Raw genomic sequence first — 15570 nt, 5'->3', positions numbered from 1 at the left:
AGCATTCACTAATTAATTAATTTTTTGTACTGCGACAGGGACCAGCATTAGGTAAAGTCTCATGCAAGACTCTGCTCCCCATCTGAGTAAATGCAGAGATTTAAATTTAATTATGATGAGGACGTCGTCTTCGTCTAAATTGTAACAGTAAATTGAATAAATGAACTCATAAATATTCAAGGTATTATTGCTTTTCCTAAATTTTGACTTTGACGATTTGAGATTAATGACTTTAATCAGAATTATATCTGTTAAATTAGTAAATGCTTTAAATCTACCTTTAGCTCTTATATCCCATTATTAATTTAACTCTGTCCAGTATGTGTCTGTGTCTTTGTGATGAACAATATTGTATATCCCATTATTTAATTTATTTTTATTTGCTGGGGGAATATTACATTACCTTTTATTTTATTTTTTTTAATAAAAGTTTATAAGCAGGATGAAGAATTCTAGCTACCGCACAGTTCTAGAAAATATTTACAGGTTTCAAGGGAAAAAAAAAAATTTGGAGTTCAGTGCTTATGCAGAGAATAGCAACAATTATCTCTGTTTTCAATAAAATATAAAATTATGTTTCAAATTGAATACATTCGTTTACAAGTTGTTAATTTAATATATGTATCTTGATTTATATATAGTTATTTGTTTGGATATTTAAGGGTTGTTTTGACTTCTGATGACACGAGTTTTGATAAATACAAATGTAAATATAAATAAAGTATCAGTAAATACGGATATGAATTTCTCTGAAGGTGGACAAAATTGAAGTCTTCAATTTCAATTTTTAAAGTGGTAGACCTCCCAACATTGAGTCAATACAAAAATGCCACGGCCACCTATCTACCTGTCTTATATGATTCTCTGGTCAAATACTTATCTTGAGTTAGGCTACATGCCGAACCCTAAATTAATTGAATTCACATCCTCTCCAATACCTGATAAGGAAATCTTTTACAATTACTAGATCTGAACCGTTCTTTTTAACTTGGCACGAATCTCAAAGTCCAAAAATACTGCTCCTATTGCAGCCCGAATACCAAACCGGTTGAAATTGAATCTTAAACCGTAAAGTGAGGGTGATCCTCTGCAATACCTGAGAGGATATGGTCTCAAATTAATTACCATACTTATTTCCTAATATATCGAGGCCATGATCGGATCACTTTCAATCTACCGTCATACTTTTTTACAACTACGTACGATACACAATTTGAAAGGTCTATCTAATATGACGCGTTATTTAGGCCATGTTTACTAGTAGGGGAACAGATGGAATTTGATGGGTTTATAAAATAAATTTGTTAATAAACTCGTATTACAATGGGTTGACGATCACAATAAATTAGAAGAGAATAATAATTGGAAGGGTTGATGTGATATTGTTTAACAGCTTAGAAATTCGACTCTTTCCATATATTTATAATTTACAATTTGATATATCTATCATGGCCGAAAAAATCCTATATTAAAAAAATGCTCTACAAAATTGGAAAACAGAATATTATAACTATGAACGAAGGAGACGGCATATATAAACAATTCGAAATAATGTATACTGAAAAAAAATTAAATATCTTTTTAACTGTCTATGTTAGTAAAAATTAATGATCAATTACAATGTTCATCAAAGTCCAGTTTGGCAAAAATAAAAATCTAAAAGTAGTTACTGCTATCAACAATGGTCCATTGGATAACGGTATATATGCCCATTTACTTGACAGCCATTCGATTTTGATCGGATAATCTTACGGCCTGTTCGGCCCACTAATGGGAATGGGCATAGGCATAGGAATGCTTCAAATTTGCACTGTTTTTTACTGTTTCGGTGGGAAAAAAAAAAACAGTTAAACTGAATTTTTTTTTTCCCACAGAAACAGTAACCAAACCAAACAGGCCCTTAAAAAAATATCTCTCTAATTAAATAGACCAATTAAATGGATTTTCACAAAAATAAAATTAAAAAAAATCTTGATGTTTCTACTTCAAAAGAAGTCGTGTTGATACATATATTGTTCATGAAATTTATTATTTTTTGTTTGTTTTTTAAAGTACAAATATGATATATTATTCTTATTATAGAAAACCAAAATATGATAAAATTATTTCTGCATTGTAACTCCCATAGTTCCGGATATGTTACCATGGTTGGCAGCAGATGTCAGTGCAAAACAAAAATAAAATTTTGGTAGCAGGACTGAGCCCAAAGCGACAAATAGTTGTTGAAAATGGCACGTGTTAGTTTGAGATTTGAGATTTGAGATCGAATAATTTTGAACTAGTTTATCTGATTGGGCATTGTGAAAAGAATTAGACAGGTAGAGATGGAAAGCACGTGCTTTGTCTTGGTTATTACAAAAAATGGCGAACAATATTTGGGCCTTTGGGGGGGTCTGATCGGAACCAAAACAGATAAGAATTCAACAGAATAAAAAAGATATAATAATTCAATAAAATAAAAAGAATAAATATCATAAAAAAATTCAATAATATTAAAAATAATAGAACAGACATGATTTAGATTAAAATTTTGTGATTAGTCAGACCATTATATAATGAATTCATCTTTAGAAACTTCATAATTATATTCAATTTTTTTGAGTTTACAGATGTTGTCATCATATTCTCATTTTTAGAATTCCAGCTTACAAGAAAAACAACAAGAATAATTGTTTTTACGGTGCAAAGGAGGAGGAAGGAGGGAAACACGAAGGGCTAGAAAAGACCGCATCGTCTCTTTATTCGGTTCCGTACGATTTTTGACAAATTCCTTTATTTTGGTTAGGAATTGGCGACGCAATTTAGAGAGAGAAAAGTGGTAGGAAGTGAATTTGTCTCCTTCGTAGTCTCTGCTTTCGATCAAGTATTGCGTTAAAATTCTAATTTCATTATGTTTTTATAGGATTTTGAAGTTATGTGCATGTAAAATTTGCTTAAAAGTTATGGGATTAGGGTTTATGATCTTTGAAGTTCTTGTTATACTAAATTTGTTCATTTTTTTGACAATTTGATATATATTAAATAAACTTTAAAAACATCACCCATCTCTCATGAAAATAAACAAAATCAACTGCTCAAAATCGATATTTGTGTTTCCCATTTTAATATATAAATATAAAGAAGAGGTTATGATATATATTTGTGACATTGAAACTCTTTTCTAGTGGATGATATGAGTTATCATATATCATTTTGGTGGTAAGTAATAGCATTCTTTCGTCTGCATCATTTTTTTTTTTTTGTATCTTAAAAATGTTCTTCCTTTCTTTGACATGCACTTATAAAAATATTTATACTTTTCAAAAATTTTGTCATAACAAATTGAGCATGCATATTTTATATGTAATTTCTATTTTCATATAATAAGTTATAAAAGTGTATTTATACTCACAATGTCATTTTGAATATCACGTCAGATTATTTTCTGATAATATATTTTTTTACACTAGATATAAACCATTATCTAATAACTGTTCGTCATATTTAAAAGTGTCACGTCAGACTGTTTTCTGTCGTGATCTTTTAACAACTAATCAATCAAATAATATTTTAGTCAGACAGCAATTATCCTCACACTGTTCTATGTTCTAACCACTTCGTTATGGTTAGCTTCAAATGTTTGTCATTTATTCGATTTCAATATTAACAGATCATAAACATTGCATAGGAGGGACCCCAAATTGGGTCCGGATCCCCCCAAAGTAAACCAATCTTTGAGTTTTGGATCGAAACCGTCCGATTCAAATCTGTCGTTCAAGATTGCTTTGCGATTCAAATTCATTTTTCGGGATGTGTGCGCTCTACTTCGGATAGATTATTACGGATTCAAATCGAACGATCCAGATTTAAAACTCAAAGATTGGATTAATTTACTGGATCTAAACTCCCCCAAATTTGTGCATAAATAATGTTGGTTGTTGAAGCTGGAGTGGATTTGTGGGGTCTTTGACTAAAGCAAAGTATGGAAGTGGAAAAATGCAGTGTCGGTGATGGACATGTACTGTGCATGCCTTATTGTCTACTTTGCTGTCATCATCCTAAAATAAAAATAGAACAATAGTAAGATCCTATGTTATTCCGATACTTCAATATAGGGTCTGTATCCGTATGGGACACGTATTGGTATCACGTATTGAATATCGATACGCGTTTGATATGGCTACGATACGTATCAGATACGCCAGCTGACGTATCGGCTGATGTGGCATATTCTTTACGTATTGATACGGTCACCGATACGCGTTGAAACGCACCGATATGCTCAGGATACGGCTAGATACACGTCTGCGCATTTGGACTATGAACCACGCCCATGAACCACGACTGTACACCGCGCACGCGCCTGTAAGCGGAGCATACACCAGACCTTTTTTTTCCCTGTATGCATGGTTCGAACTTGGTCAGCCCCGTTTTGAGCCAAAAGCAGTAACCACTACACCATAGTGTTATATGTGATAAATGATGGTAAGTATAATACTTAACTTATACATAAGTTAAGCCTATAATCTTTTGTACAATTTTAATTTAAGTAGTTATGATTATTTAAATACAATATATAAATAATAATAAAAAATATATATAAAATAAGCGTATCGTATCCTAGATTTTTGAAAATTAACGTATTGTTGTATCCAATATGATACTCGTACTTGTATCTATGCAACATAGGTAAGACCTGACACAAAGTACTTGCAAGCTGCATGATTATTTTTTTTTTTTTTTTAAAGTACTACATATAGTGCAGCTTAATTATAGAACTAGTAGAAATATGGAACGCTGCTTCCATATCATCTTCCTTCTTTAAGAAGCTTAGTTGTTTTTTAGAAATTTGCTTTAAATTGGGAAATCTAAAAAGATAAATATTTAGAATGAAATATTTTTTATAAAAAAATATATATTGTTTAAAGAATTTTTTATACCTAAAACATAACAAGTGTATATCTTTTCTAAATAAGAAAATGACATGTGAGAATGCAGAAGTCATTCAATCATAACAAATAAGAAAAAAAAAGATATCCAAACGAAACCCCCAATTCTTCCTCTTGTTACACACCTTAATAGTAGATAATTTGTAAACTTAATCTCTTTATAAAATATAAAAAAAATATTTTAATACAAGAGTACGCAATTGTGCACAACTAATAAGAATTGCCCACAGAAAATCCTTCATCCTTCATCCATTTCACACGAGAACTTCAAAAAGAAGGCATGGCTCTTTGCCTCTTTCACAGATATATGACCACTGTAGCGTTTGTTAGTTGAATGAATGATTGGGGCTTGGATTCTCCCTTTCTCACAAGTTATATATAATTATTATTTTGTAAAAGATGAAGGGGTCCATGATGGAAACATAGTTTCCAGCTCTATAACCTGTGTAGTGTGAATGTGTGATGTATGTAGTGTGCTTCTCTGACTCATAAAAGACTATGATTCTTAAACAAATAGCAAAGTCCATTATTATGTTCTTGTCTCGTTTCATAATTTTGCCTATTGTTTGTTTCAATAATAATTTATGAGAAAGTTATGTCTGACGTCATTATAAAACTCGAGATTTTTTTTAATAATGTTATGATTGTGTTTCTAACTTTCTACTAAATAATATCATATTAAGTGCTTATTACTCTTAATTATTATTGAAATTGCAACGGTCTGCTGTTCTTTGTACTTTTCTTTGATAAGTTATTGGTAAAAATTCATTTTGGACCATTACAGTAAAACAATTATAGAAGATGCAACTTCTAGGAAACTTAAGCCACAGAAGATCATGAGCACAGTAACGGCAATGTAGTATTGAAAAGGACTTGTGAATTGAAACCTGATCATAGTAACCGCCTGAGCTTTGATTCGCCAAACCAACCAACTACAGTGCTTGGCACTTTTGTCTCAGGGCTTATGGACACTCCTCCTTGTACCATTAGACGGGACCAATTCGCTATCTTTGACACATTTGCAACCTTCCGAGTTCCGACTACTAATAAGAAACTAATTATTAAACAACAACAAAAAAGAACATTGTACGGGAATAATGAAAGGAGAACTAAGTCTATTTTGTAAATATTCATCACAATAGATAGATTAGGATATAACTCCAAGTCTCCAAGATTATTTAAAACTAATGTGCTTTACTTGATATATAAAACTAATGTGCTTATATATAATATCTAACAGTAGCTGTAGCAGGTAAAATTTTGTTTCAGCCATTCGAAGATTTTTTTTAGAAGAAAAAATAGAGATCACGTTCTCATTTTATTAATTTAAACTAGGTTCGGTGTTACAACTATCAGGTTTTGATGTAAAATCTGTGCCCCCCTCCCCTTACAAAGTAGACTCTACCATGAGTCCTTTACTTGAAAAAAAAAAAAACAAAACTGAAACAGAACCTAAAACTTAAACTGAACCTAAGACTTAAACCAAAAGAAAATCTGAAACAGAAAGTAAGAAAAGTACGAAATAAAATGCAATTTAACTTGCTCATTCTATGCTAATGAAGATTTGCCCACTGATTGTGAATTTCTTCTGCCAGTTCATGTGTTGTTTTATTCTCCTCCCTGAAAATTCTGGCGCACCTCTCTCTCCACATCACGAAATGTGTTATTGCCAGAATCTCGCGAATCTTTTTAGGTGTCTTCTTGTCCATCAGTATTTGTATCATGTCGAGGTTTGATCTTTGTACTTCGGCCCGGGAGAATCTGTTTAGGGTTGTCATCTGAAGATGCTATCCAATAATTGCATTTATTGGTATCTTATTGACTTGTACAGCCACTTTGGAATTTATACGGATACAGATGAGTACAAATGTGAACAATTTATTTATAATATAAAATATACTTATAAATAATTACGTAAATACAAAAGAACAAGACGAAATTATCTGTTCCAGTTACATTAGTCCCGGATATGGGCGTAGAAAGTTAGAAACCATGCACGAAAGAACTAATAATTAAAGGCCCACAAAAGCTCAAATTGCTTGTTATTTAAGATTTCAAAATCTATGGGCTTGTGAATTAGCATAATTGCATGTACCACCCTATATGTTACATCAATTATCCAATTTTAACGCAAGATGAAGAAGTTTTCCCATCCCAGAAAAATAAACAGAAACAAAAAATAGCGAAAACTCTACTGCATGATACCGTATCCCTACTATTAAATATGTCCCCAGTTTGCTAGGATCCTTCTGTAAAGATCATAAAAAGGGGACATTATATTAACAATAATCTTATTTAACAACCATAAAAACCTACACAATGCTGATCATAGTCAAATAATTAAAGTTGTAGACATATTATCTATGGCTTAAATAAGTTTTGCATCCTAAAATATTTGTACAAAATAATACCAAGGTCGGATGCGGTTAGAATTACCTCAAAGCGGGCATCCCCATGCTCAAGAATAGAAGACCGTGGAAAATATCCATCTTTTTCTTTTATTTTTTGAAGTTCGTAATCTCTTAGTAGTTAGTACATAGTAGTACCGATGAGCTAAAAGACGACGCTTTATTTCCTCCTTACTGAGATACTTAACCAATAAAAGACAACTATAGTGGAATGCGTATCCTGTGCATTAACTCAAAAAGGAATCTTTTGAGTTAATGAATCTCAACCATCGGATTTTAAATGGAGCTAATCCGGCCCTTGCTTATGATATAGGGGCCCTTTAATATGAGTGCAGATCTAGTGTGTACGAATTTTAAAACAGATCGGATGGTCAGGATTCATTAACTCAGATTCCTTTTGAGTTAATGCAGAGTTTACGAATTCACTATAGTGGGGATGAAGACACAGGCTATCTATGGTTTGACACAACATAGTATAAGTTCAATGCAATTTTAAATAGATTGATCCTCTGTCAAGCAAATTTAAAACTAAATTTTTGTTTATCTTAAAACATTTAATCAGTAACCAAATAACAATCGATCAATATTTATAAATGGCAAAAGACATCTACTAAATTCAATTTTTATTTTTTATTATTTCAAGAGATCCCGTTGTTAGTTGCCAATCTATGTGCAATGTCAAATGTCAACCCCCCGTAACTATTGAAACAATCCTACAGTACAGATGTTAGTTTCTAATGGGAGGTGTATTAATGCTCAGGAACATTATTCTAAGATTTTTGGCATACACTCCTATTGATTATATTTGTTACAATTTGATTTAACTAATTTAAGTAATATAAAACACTTTCTATATAGCAACTTGAAAGTAGAAAACAATATGAGATAAAAAAACAAAACCAGAGATTTCATAGATGACATTATCATACTTAACCTCGGAGTAGCCAAACCACTCACAACAAAAGAACAGGCCACATAGGGTTTCATAACGAAATTTTGTACAAACCAAACCCCAATTCAACTGACACACTTAAATCGCCTATATTCTATACGCCTCAACAAGCATTTCATTTGCTTTATCGAGGAAACAAGCCCTGAAAATAAAATGCACCCCAAGCATTTAGTTTCAAGGAAAAACAGAAGGAAAACACACCTCACATTCAACAATAAAAGAAAAAATGAATCTGAAGTAACATTGGATGAATCAAGCTTTTAGACAACAGCAAAGCTCCAACAGGGCATCTACCTGCAATGTTTTAATACGAAACTCAGATATAGCAACATATTCCTAGTGTATTGTAATAACTACATAAGACAAACAGTGCAAACAACAATACCACATTCTATTTGCTTTATGCAGATGATACATCGATCACACATGGAGAGTTCTCCTACAACAAAGAATAATTAAACAATTAAAAATTAGTATCTGTGATTTATGGTATGGAACTATTTCCATCACCTGTTTCCTGCAACATTGTGTTACATCAATAATTAAAAGAGTGTTTACAAGATAAACACTCCTTTCTGTCAGATTTGTTCAGCTTCCCCCAATGCAATGTACATACCCACAACTGTAACATCTATAATATCTGACATTGGATGATTGGAAAATAAAAATCTGATTAAAAATACAAGCCTCCTTTTTCTGGTCTCTGATTAAGGAAACAAAATCAACATCTAATCTGCATGCATATAGAATATACAACACTAACAAGTTCCACGGTTTAGACTTTATAAGTTGAATGACCACAAAGGATCTTTGTAAAGAAACTATGTTAGGTAGACAATATGGATTCATGTACAAAGATGTTGACCCTTGCTCAATTCAGGACAGCATGGATACCATGTCCCTTCTAAATTTTTACAAAGTTTGTCCTTCTGTACAAATCACACTTGTTTTCATAACTTACAATGTTTTTTCTATTTTCAATGTTGCACTCTTCTGTCACTATAACTCACAAGCCTTAACATATATATATATATATATATGAGGAGGGTTCAAATGCACCCTATCTTTCAAATCATTTTTCTCCGTTTTCAAAGTCCGAATAGTCAATCCGAACCGTTAGATGCGATCTATATATTAAGATGTGCTTGGAGACCAAATTTTACATTTTTTGGAATTTTTTTACTATTTATTAAACCACTTTGAAAATCGCTGATTTTACATTTTCTGGACCATTGGATCAGCGATTTTCAAAGTGGTTTAATAAATAGTAAAAAAATTCCAAAAAATGTAAAATTTGGTCTCCAAGCACATCTTAATATATAGATCGCATCTAACGGTTTGGATTGACTATTCGGACTTTGAAAACGAAGAAAAAGAATTTGAAAGATAGGGTAGATTTGGGTACACAAAAATTTGGGTGCATTAGAACCCTCCTCTATATATATATATATATATTTGGTCCTTTGCCTTGGTTGATACCTTTTTAAACATGTTTTGAGATACCCAACTTGGTGACTAAAAACAAAAAAATATCAGTTTATAATGGATATCAAGAAAAAAGGGCAAAAGAAGAATTAGCATACCATATTCTCTTTCTGTTCCTCATTCTCCAGCTTTGATGTAATATCAACAGTTGTTGCTGAAATAAGTAAGGTTTATTTAAAAATTACCTGAGTTAGAAGGCCAAATGAGAAGCAAAGCAACAACTATACAAACACCGGAGTGAAGCTAGTACATACTATAGACTAACCAAGATTGCTGGTGAGCTTAGCTCTAAACTCTACTGGATCAGCTTCAAACAAATCCAAACCATTGAAAGACAAACGAATGCATTAAAAGAACTTATAAACCAACACTTTTTAACCCCTTGACTTTATACTAAATGCATTTGAAAAAAAAATGAAAAACAAATGTATCTCAGAAGAAGATCAGTTTCAATGGTTTAAAATCGCTGTTTGAAACCCAGTTCAATAGATTTTAGAAGCTTGCCAACCACCATGATAAGCTTCAGTACATACTAGCAACAGTCCCTGTCCAATGACTGAGATGGTACATGACTTCATAAATTTTCAGTTTATTGGACAAGAGGAAGTTTCAGTATCCAACTAGTATATACTCTAAAACTGGAGCAATTTTTTTCCAGTAAAAAGGAGAAAAGTTTACCAGATCCTTCAGATGGGTTGTCTTCCAAGCTGGTTTGATTTTCTTTTTCACAATCTGCTTGCTTCTCCTTCTTCACCTTTTTAAGGTTTTCCTTCGCAGTAGCTATCTTAATTGGGTTCTTGTTAGTAGAAACCCTAACCCTGGAACCTGCATTAGACGCCTTTGGACCAACCTCTGTGTTCAGAGATCTTGGCTTCAGATTCCCATGCCCATTAGAGGCACTTATAGAAGGTGTATTTTTGGAACCCTTCTCTGAGTTGGTGCTGGATTTGGGTGACTCAGACTTTCTGTGGACATAGACTTTGAACTGTTCAGGGTCCTCTGTGATGCCATACATGTTGAGAATGTCTTTTACACTTTCATTCAGTTCGACCAAGAGGTTATGCTGAACTATATATGACTTGAGCTCCTCTCTCATTCGATCTAATGGCTAACAATTTAAAAAGAGTTGATCAAAAGGAAACTTTAGCGAGACAGGTTTACAAAGTAGCACGTTTGTTGCTTGAATTAGGCAAACACTTGTTGAATTTGTGTGTGTGTGTGGGTGGGTGGGTGGGTGGGGGGCAGACAAAGATTACTTATATGGAATGTACCATGAAAGTACAAGTTCTCTTTTTGGCAGGGATACTGACACAGTACTGATCAGGTTCTGCACTGTAATAGTACATACAAGCTGCAGACAGACATTTTTTTGGACAATTCGATAGTTCCGTACTTATATCCCAGATCAATTAACAAGAATACTGCTCAAACATTTTTCACAACAGCCAGACACAGTAAATTTGCAGATAGTACAATATGCTAGGTAGCGTAATAAAAACAAGCCTATGCAATTCTGTTCTCAATATCTATATATTAACATCTGGAATTAAGACAACTTTAAATACCTCACATCCTGCCTCAAGTGCGAGCTTGAAGAATCCAAGAGAGACTGAATGCTTGGAGGCAGCCTCAGCCAGCTTGATCTGAGTCATCCAATATGACACTGAGGAAATCATGCTGAATCGACGCCTAGCAATAGTAGAGCCTGACATACTAGACACAGGTGTCACATTTTTCAGTATGCCGGATCTAGCAGAGATTGGGGTGGTGGTGGTGGGCTTGTTGGTGGTACGAGGAGTCGAGACAGGTTTGGTTGGGATGGAAAGCCTTCTAGGAGGCTTTGTTGAGGATGCTTTGTCCTTTACAGAAAGTTCTAGAACACTGACACTCTTGGTGATATCAGTAATTGGTTTCGCAGACCTAAACATAACAAGTTGAAGTTAGGAACTATACTTTCTAATATTGAGTACTTGCTTCGGTGGTTCAAATTGATATATTATGTTGATTTGAGTGTCCTCAATAGAGATGGTAGTTAGAACATCAACTTATAATTAGTAATTGTTGCATGCCAGACCCATATTGTACCTCATTCAAATTCAATTTGACGTTCTTTTTGTTCAATTGTTTTGTACAAATTGTGAATGTTGAGTTATTTGTGAATAAATAGAGTTCTGAAATGAAATTCAAATCCCTACAACTAGAGCTTTTAAAAGGATGATTTATTTGTATATTCAGCTTATCCTGAGGGTCACATCCACTGGAAAGGTCATTCTTCAATCTTGACAATCAGATTTTTATTGGATTCTCAAGATTGGAGCAACAACCCTCTTCACTCTCCGTATAAACCGGAGCTAAGCAACCAATTGTAAACTTCAAAAGACTTCTATAGATTCGGATCTTCCTAATTTCTGTACTGTAGAAACCTCATTAAGTATCACGAAATTAGGAAGTTCCGAATCTGTAAACTTCAAAAGGCTTGTACGGTACGAAATAAAACCAAAGTCCATGTTATCGTCAAAAGAACATAGACACCGGATTGGAGGTCAAATTTTTCTTGATTAGAAATAAACCCTACTAAAACATAGAAGAGTAAATAAAACCAAAGAATAAGTCAAAATAAAACCTCTTTGAGGCAGGTAGATCATTAACCTCCTTTGATTTCGTAGCTGAGCGAAGGGGATACCTCAATTTCGAAGATCGCACTGCAGAACCTAAATCATATTACAAACAAATTAACAAAAATTGCGCAATCGAAAGAAAAGATCAAATCTATTGAAATTGACGAGTGGATAGCAGTGAGAACCTCTTGGAGCGATCGATTCAGTCTGGGCCTCCATCTGTCCCGTCCCCTCGCGATCCAAGAATCCTCAAGAGGAATGGAAATTTTCGCGTGTCTGCACTGGTTTGGAACTGAAAAATGGGGGTTTTGGAGCTGTTGCGGTTAGTTTGATGGGTTGGATTGGTTATAAATGGAAGTGGCCAGATGCGTATATGGGCTCCACCAGCGCCGTTTCGAATTGGGATTTGAGCGGGAAGATTTTCGAAATTTGGATTGCTACCTATGTATCTCCAAATTCTTTTTACCCTTCTCGTTTTCTTCACGATTTCTAATACCGAGAATTTTTTATTCGGTCTTCTGCTTTTGCTTTTATTGTTAACTAGGGTCGGGAGCGTGCGTATCCTCTGAGATATCTCAACTTTTGCGTGACCGACGTGTCCAGTGCCTATTCGGGAGTGATGTAGTGATCAGTATTTTGTGTGATTTGAGATTCGTGCAGAACGTCTTTAAACGGTTGGGAATTTCCATAAAATCACGCAAATTTTGCGAATTCGGGTCGGGACGGGAGGTCGTGGATACTGACAGGTGACAGCAGTACAGCACCCATTTAATGAGAGGTAAAAAGAAAGGAAATTCAAAAGGTTTTTGGTATAACGGATTTGTCCCTCATAATTGTTTTCGGTAAATCCTCTGTACTTAACCGTGTAAAAAACTGTTAGGCCATGTTTTGGTTGTGGAGTAAGAGACGGAGTAAATCTCTTACTTCACGCTTAGGGCCTGTTCGGATGTAATTCCGAAAATACTGTTCACATGGGAAAATAAAAATTCACTCAGATTGAATTTTTTTTTTCCACGTGAACAGTAAATTTCAGTTCAAATTTTTTCTATTCTCGTTCCTATTCTCATTCCCACTGTGCAGCCGAACAGGGCCTTAAGGAGCCAAACGAGAAGTAACATAGGCGGTTTAAGATGGAGTAAGATTTGAGCTAAACCGAAGTAACTTACACCACCTAGAGAGGTGGTTTAGCTTACTTCACCAAACATGATTAACTTATTCCAGTTTAGCTTGGAGTAGGAAATTTAATCCGGTTTAACTTTACTCCACAATCAAACATGACCTAAAAGGGTAAGGCTAAGATAGTATGGGTTGCATAGAGAGTCCGAGATCTACGGTGCTACGGCTCAATATTTGAGTTTTTAAAATTTAAACGGTCGATTCGAATCGTTCATCTTATTCTCCATATTAATATGATTTGGAGATCAAATTTTATATTTTTTGAAAAAAGATTACTATTTTTTTAAATAGGTAGAAAATTAAATTTCTGAATGGCGCAAAAAATTTTAGATCAAGTGATTTTCTACCTATCTAAAAAAATAGTAATTTTTTTTCAAAAAATGTCAAATTTGATCTCCAAACACATATTAATATGAAGAACAAGATGAACTGTTCGGATCGATCGTTTGAATTTTGAAAACTCGAATATTAAGCCGCTATGCAACCCATAGCACCCTAGCCTTACCCAAACTAAAAACACTAGAGGAAGACTAAGATATAATAGGAAGTAAAGGAAAGGAAATTTTAATTTCTATGCATAACTGTGTTTTTGTTTCGGATATAATTTTCAAAAAATATTTAGGGTCCGTTCGGTATATTACTATTCACCGTGGGAAAAATAAATTTTTTCAGAGTGAAGTTTTTATTCCTACGGTGAACAGTAAAATCAAGTTCAAAATTTTCAAAACTCATGCTCATTCCTATTCCCTACTGGGCTACCGAACGGGCCCTTATCACCTGAAGTTCTACCGAGACATCATTGTTTAATTACCACGCTTAAAAAAAAAATGTATTCGGTATTAATTTGCTTACTTTAATTTATATTACAAAAGCATATTAATTCCGAAGTTTATTTATATTTTTAAAAGTAAACTTGTCATGTTATTCATATGTCAGATCCTTGATATATAGTTGTTAGATTATGTAATAATCTACTTAGTCTCTTTGAATAGCGAATATCAAATCATCTAGAGTTAAAAAACTTAAAAGGACCATATTCATCCTCCTCTATATACTTTTTAAGAGAATAGAAATAGGAATAGGAATAGAAATGGATTGCAAAAATTTTGAACTGATTTTTATCATTTACATTGAAAAAGAAAAAAAATTTCCCACGTAAACAATCAAATTTGTTGCTTCCACCGAACAGTCCCTTAGAGATCAACAATAACATATTTTTTCTATTATTACAAGTAGATCAACAAAATTTATATTAGAAACACAGTATAATATTTTTATCTGCATGTGTGATTTGACTCAACATATAATACTAGTCATTTATATTGTGTATCCAAAAACGAAAATAAATTTTGTTAATTTAAACAAATTCGAGGCTATTATAGTGATGCACATGGCGCTGACAATAATACTTTAGATTCAAATTTAAATTTTTGAGATTCAAATAATTAATATCCGGACGCTCAATGTGATAAATTCATCTCTTGTTGTGGGCAAAATTTTCTTTTTTTTTTTGTTCCACAAGACATTTCAAATAAGTGATTCCATTAATTCCGACGTCTACTTCTTTTTCGGATGTCTCTTGCAGATTTTGAGCCCGTATATTTCCGAAGAGGCAAAATCCATCAGCATACGTTTTAGGTTAAATTTCACCGGAGTTCACTAAATTTTGTCTTTTATCATGAATTAGTCGCTCAAATTTGATTGTTCTAATCAAGTCACTTAATTTTTTATTAAATAGAGTTAAAACGTACCATTAATTTTGTGCCCTAATCATACTCCACATCTCTATATCTGTTTCCAAAATTCAAACGGTTGATTCAAACTGCTCAACATGATATCCACAATAAAATGTGCTTAGAGATCAAATTATATATTTCCAAAAATTACAAAATTTGATCTATAAGCACGTTTTAATACGGAGATCATGTTGAGCTGTTTGAATCGACTATTTGAAATTTGAGAACAGAGATAAAAATATGGAATATGGTTGGAGCACAAAACCA

The 15570-nt window shown here is 33.2% G+C and overlaps 1 protein-coding gene across 3 annotated transcripts; it reads right to left on the bottom strand.

Moving 5' to 3' along the window:
- Positions 1 to 8289: 8289 nt before the first annotated feature.
- Positions 8290 to 12872, bottom strand: LOC144571535 (uncharacterized). Of its 3 annotated transcripts, none has more exons than XM_078320861.1 (7): positions 12577 to 12872; positions 12397 to 12484; positions 11339 to 11693; positions 10452 to 10881; positions 9872 to 9927; positions 8653 to 8727; positions 8290 to 8564 (listed from the first exon to the last, which is right to left on the bottom strand). In XM_078320861.1, the coding sequence occupies exons 1-6, from the start codon at positions 12608 to 12610 to the stop codon at positions 8689 to 8691; spliced, it is 1002 nt and encodes a 333-aa protein (XP_078176987.1). In that variant the 5' UTR covers positions 12611 to 12872; the 3' UTR covers positions 8290 to 8564; positions 8653 to 8688. The 3 variants fall into 3 exon arrangements, with proteins under 3 accessions (XP_078176987.1, XP_078176988.1, XP_078176986.1); XM_078320862.1 differs by having other exon boundaries at positions 8290 to 8582; positions 8674 to 8727; XM_078320860.1 differs by having other exon boundaries at positions 8290 to 8727.
- Positions 12873 to 15570: the final 2698 nt, after the last annotated feature.

The sequence above is a fragment of the Carex rostrata genome, chromosome 19 (genome assembly GCF_964058835.1).
Source record: "Carex rostrata chromosome 19, lpCarRost1.2, whole genome shotgun sequence".
Lineage (NCBI taxonomy): Eukaryota > Viridiplantae > Streptophyta > Magnoliopsida > Poales > Cyperaceae > Carex > Carex rostrata.
The sequence above is the reverse complement of the archived record's forward strand: the minus strand, read 5'-3'. Positions and strand labels throughout refer to the sequence as shown.